The sequence below is a fragment of the Etheostoma spectabile genome, unplaced genomic scaffold (assembly GCF_008692095.1).
Source record: "Etheostoma spectabile isolate EspeVRDwgs_2016 unplaced genomic scaffold, UIUC_Espe_1.0 scaffold172, whole genome shotgun sequence".
Classification (NCBI taxonomy): Eukaryota; Metazoa; Chordata; class Actinopteri; order Perciformes; family Percidae; genus Etheostoma; species Etheostoma spectabile.
In genome coordinates, this window is record NW_022605573.1 from 1,400,787 (window position 1) to 1,406,440 (window position 5,654).

The following is a 5,654-nucleotide window of genomic DNA, read 5'->3' on the forward strand; positions in this document are numbered from 1 at the left end:
GAGCGTTACAGTCTAGACCATTTTTTTACCTAAGTTTTTATTACTTCTAACACATTGTGTGTGTGTGTGTGTGTGTGTGTGTGTGTGTGTGTGTGTGTGTGTGTGTGTGTGTGTGTGTGTGTGTGTGTGTGTGTGTGTGTCAGGTACCTTTTGGAATGGCAATGTCAAAGTTCAACAGTGTAACATGGGGTTCTGTTAACATTACGATTTTGCATAATAAAGGAACTGCCTCCAAATTCTGCTGATTGTATTGTTGTGTGTGTGTGTGTGTGTGGTTGTGTGTGTTTACACGTATATATATGTGTTCGGTCTGTCTGGTTTCTATAGTGTGTTTCATGATCTATTTGTGTATGTCTGTCATGTTTTTGTATCTATTATCATGTGTGTTGTGGTGTGGGTGTTATATCAGACATACAAGAGGTATATAGTATGTATATATATCTAGTAGGTATCCATCTTTATATATTCGTACTTACATATTATTCGGTTAAAAGGTTGAGATATTTTAACTCCGTTTCTATTACATGTCATATATAGATATACATATAGATATTATTATCTATAAAATTATTTATATATAATCGTTATCAGGCAGCAACGTCTCTCTTCTAAGCTCATCCTGTTTTTAGTTTGTTTGGCGGGTTCACTTGTGAGAACAAAACATACCCGTTACAGCACTCTTCTGTTTTCAGTTTTGTGTGTCCGCTGCCTCCCCGCCTGGCTCCCCGCCGCTTTGATTGATCGCACCCTTTCTTTTCCGCCAGATAGCCCTTTCTCCTCTTCTCTTCCGTTTTTCCCCACCAATTCCCCCCCTTCACCACATTGGAGATCCGTGGCTTCCCCCCTTGGACAGGCCGTGGGAGGACACCCCCTCGCTCTCACTTATCCCCTAGATAGCTGGGGACCGGCTGGGTCCACCTTACCTTATTCGCCCTTGCGCTCTAGAGCTGGCCCACGTAGCAAGCGTTGTGACCATGAAACACCACAACCATAACGTACCAGTACCTATGACCATTGACTGTCGCAGTACTTTCTCCATTTGACTTCACCAACTGTCAAAATGATCAAGACCATGACCGCGTTTAGCTTTTATTCCCTTTCTCATCCGTTTCTACGTCCGTGCGCCAAACTCCAAATATTTTTATAAACAGTATGTCGGTGGTGTAGCTTCTGTTGTGTATATATATCCCCCCCCACGTGTTCTCTCAAGCGCCCTATAGTGTCTTCTCGCCTGTGTGGTGGTGTGTGTGTGTCTCTGTGGCTGGTCTCCCCATCTGTCTCCTTCTACCCCTGTGTGGTACTCCTTCCCCTACGTGTCTATTTCTCACAGTGTCATGGGGGTGTGTCTCTATAACCCTAGGAGTCTCTCTCCATCTAATCATCCAGTCTCGTTTGTGACGAATGTCTATAAACACAACCGGTATATTCCCCCCCTCTGTCCCACCATATGTCTTATACACATCGTGCACCCGTGGTGTGTGTGTGTGTGTGTGTGTGTGTGTGGTGGTTCGTGGGATGTGTGTGTGCTGTGGTGTGTGTGTTATGGGAGTATGCTCTACACAGTTCAGTATCGATAATATTACGGTCTGTGTGTGTGTACCTTACATAGGTCTTATACCCACATGTGTGGCGTAGTGTGCATGTGTAGAGGAAGTGTGACGTGCTTGTGTAGCTTAAGGAGTCGTAGAATGACAGATAACATACGTCTCCATATTAATCGTGGAGGCGCATGGATTGTGAAACAGGCACTGTCTTGCTGTACTGTTCCCTTTTATGTAGCTCGTGTCCACATACGGTCAATCACATCCCTTCGTGGAGGACATGATTGCCCCCCCCCTCTACCAGCGACAGATGGAGTAAAAAATACATTATTTACCTCTGAGATATAGAGGAGGTACAACGTAGAAAGTTGTAGAAAATGAAAAAAAACACAATTAAAGTACAAGTACCTCAAAATTGAAATTGTGAAAATGTACTTTTACATTTGACATTTCACCACTGTCAAAATGATCAAGACTACATGACACGTTTTGCTCTTTTATTTCCCTTTTCTCATTCATTTCTTAATGTACGTGAGCAAAACTCAAATATTTAATATAACAGTATGTAGGTGTGTAGATTCTGTGTGTGTGTATATATATAAACACACACGTGTATATACACATAAGTGTATATACATGTGTGTGTGTGTGTGTGTGTGTACATATGTGGATGTCTACACATAAGTTTATATATACATGTATCTGTGTGTGTACATATACATAGGTATATATACACACATATGTATGTATGTGTGCGTATATATGTGTGTGTGTGTGTGTGTGTGTGTGTGTGTGTGTAATACAGTATAATAAAGTGTGTGACATATTGACAGGCTGTCTTGCTGTACTTTACATTTTAGTGCCGTGTGCAACATCCTCATCACCATCCCTTCGTTGGAGGCCATGACGCTCTCCTCTTCTTTGCCTTCGTCCTCTCCTCCTCCTCCTCCTCTTCCTCCTCCCTCCCCCCGCCCCCCCGCCGCTCCTCCTCAGAGATGATGCTCACCACCACTTCCTGGTTGGTGGCGTCCATGTGGTCGTCCGCGGGGTTGTCGAACCCGTCCTCGCAGGTGGGGGGGGAGGAGGAGGCGGGGCCCGCGTGGTCGGTGGGCGTTGCCACGGCGTTGAAGGTGATGAACCCGATGAGGACCACCACCAGCGAGACCAGGTAGAGTACCGAGAACTAGGACAGAAAGGGAGCTCGCTATATTTATACATTATTTTATATATATATATATACGCTGTATATATTTATTCATTAACCCTCATGTTGTCCTCAGGTCAAATTGACCCGTTTTCCTATATCAATGTTCTTTTTAATTCCCCAAAATAACATGATTGATTCCACACAACGCTCTTTGGCAAGTACACATCTCTACTCACATCTCTTAGTCAATTTTATAGCATTTGAAGAAAAAAATTGGGAAATTTGGGGGAAAAAACGGGTGACACCCTAAGGGGATTTCAACCCATTTTAACCACAATCCTTTTTCTATTCTTATCTCGTGGTTTTGGTGTCTTAACCCTCATGTTGTCCTTGGGTCAAAATGGCCCATTTTCCTGTATCAGTGTTCTTTTTAACTTCCCAATTCCCCCAAAGAACATGACTGATTCTAAACAACGCTCTTTGACAAGTACAAATCTCTACTTTCATTCATGTTGAATTTCAATTTCAAAGCATTTGAATAATAATTGAAGTGTTTTTGAAATAGTATTGAGTAAAAGTTGACATATTCCAGTCTGAGATCATCCATCAACATCCATTCCTTTAATGTTAGTCTCAATAATTCCTAATTTCTGCTTTTCTAACTCAAACATTAGGTATAATTTCCTTTAAATGAGGTTTATTGACCATAAATTCCAAAAAATAACTGTGAAACTACAGTTAATAAGTTAGTGTTACGTAGTGTTGAAAACATCAAAACAAGTGACAAACGTTGAAAGCGTCAAGTGTTGAAAAAAGGGACAAAAAAAGCAAGAAAACATTAAAAACATTGATAAAAAGCGTTGATTTTGACAGGAAGACAACACAAGGGTTAATGCAATCCTCCTTCATTTAGCGTTGATTCCTTTAATTTTCAATATGAGGCAAAGCATTTTTTTTTTTCAACCCTCCATGGGTCAAATTGGACTCAATCAGAGATTTGGGGTTCTTTGACCAAAATAGCAAAAACAACTGAATGGTGGATGGTTTCCTACAACGCTCTTCACAAGTAGATTAAATGATCAGTTCACTACTTTAATTGAATTTGGGTGTTTTAATCAATTTTTATAGAATTTTCTTTTCTTTTTTTTTTATTATAAAAGAGCACTGGGAAAAGTTTTCAAAAACGTCGGAAAAAAACAACAAAAATGTCAACAAAAAAAAGAACCGAACAAAAAATCCACTAAACATCGGATGAAAGTGACAAAGACGTCAAGAAAAGCTTCAAAGAAATACAAGAGTGTATGGCTGCAGCCTGGAGCGTCCCATGTCATCCGCCCCGTCTCATGCGGTCCCGTCATACCCTTCTCAAGAAATAAGGAAAAGTGACATTCTGTAGCCTTCATCATTTGAGCCCTTGCGCTGTTATATTTACCTCTTTTGGGGAGGGAGTTGTCTTCCGTGGTTTTTTAAGGGGGGGGGGTAAGTCTTGAGACTGTTGGAGCTAAATCCTGCTCCGTTCTCAGGGTTCAGTCACAGACTTTGGACTCGCATGTTTATAAACTACATGTATGACACATGACATCTTAGAGTTTACATTTTTACCCGTTTTGGTACTCATCAACGCGTCAGTATGACATTCAGTCGGTCGTTGTGACCCGGAGGTCGATCCGCTCTGCTTCCCCCCCGCCTGTCTGTGGCTCTCTGCTCTACCCTCATTGGTTCCTAATTATTAAAAACCCAATGAGATCCTCTCGTTTTTAAACGTCCAGTGTGTAACGTGTCTAGTTGTCAAAATCAGTGTGGCACGTTTAAAAACCTTTTCCTTTTTCATAAATATTCACCTCCATCATCAATACAAACATCAGTAGTGCTTATGGCTTGGAGATTTTACTTTTGCGTTCACATGACCTGGATTAGACGCTCCATATTCATGCGCCATCTTGAAATACGTTAGCCGGTGAGGGACAAACAGGACGTACTGCTCCACCTTTTGCATTTTCACTGTCACACGATAAACTCACAGGTGATGCTAACGCTGCTAATGCGGCTAACGGGTATCGTCGCTTCCCGGCCCCGGCTAGTTTAAAGATGGAAACGTGGAGGACCACGCGCATTAAAAATCCAGATTTTCAGGAACAGGAGTTTTTGTCTTTGCCCAGAAAAATAAAAAGGAGATTGAATGGAGCAAGAGACCGGCTTTTTTTGAAGCGTGAAGGCCACCGTGGCTGCGATACGTGTTTTGAGCTGCGTGATGCGAGAGAGTTGATTGCGATAAATGATCTCAACGCTAGAACGGAGAAATTCCGACACATTGGACCTTTAAACGGAGCTGAAAGCAGCTGGGCTCCGACCATTTGTATTAAACAAACAGGAGGAAATGTTGCATTTGTTAAGGACCATTTCAGCGGCGGATTAGTCCACATTTAATGCTGCGGTGCATCGGTTCCCAAAGTCAGGAATAAGTGGGGTCCCACCTCATCCTAGAGGGGAGTCATTCATTTTTTACTATAATTCCATCCATAAATAACACAACGACAGAATGTATGAATACATTTTCTGTAATAAAACATCCAAAAGCAAAACTCCTGTCAGATGAGGGACCCTGGGACAAAATCTAATCAAACGGGGGTCTAGTTTGTGTCTTTTTAGGGGTCCTTGATGTGACAAGGGTTTGGGAACCACTCATCTAGTGTGTATTCATGGCAGCAGGACGGTGTTTGTGGGATTTAGTTTTCCTTAAATGTAGAATATCCAGACTAATACTTTAAATCTAGGGTAAGAGGGTAGGGAATGTACAAATTGTGTTATTTTTGCACATCCTATGTTACATAGTTGTACGTATGTGTTGTTTATTTCATATTAATGATATTATTTTTGTATGCACCATCAACCAAAACAATTTCCTAGTAAGTGCTACTTACCTGGCAATACATTTTGTGTGCGTGCGTGCGTGCGTGCGTGCGTGC

At 41.7% G+C, this 5,654-nt stretch overlaps 1 protein-coding gene across 1 annotated transcript in view; it reads right to left on the reverse strand.

The window, feature by feature from the left end:
• Window positions 1–1,900: 1,900 nt before the first annotated feature.
• Window positions 1,901–5,654, reverse strand: part of LOC116685743 (solute carrier family 35 member F2) — a 10,790-nt gene continuing 7,036 nt past the window's right edge. Inside the window, exon 8 of the mRNA XM_032510658.1 lies at window positions 1,901–2,724. Within this exon, the coding sequence (XP_032366549.1) occupies window positions 2,422–2,724 (303 nt within the window). The 3' untranslated portion in view covers window positions 1,901–2,421. The remainder of the gene's footprint in view (window positions 2,725–5,654) is intronic.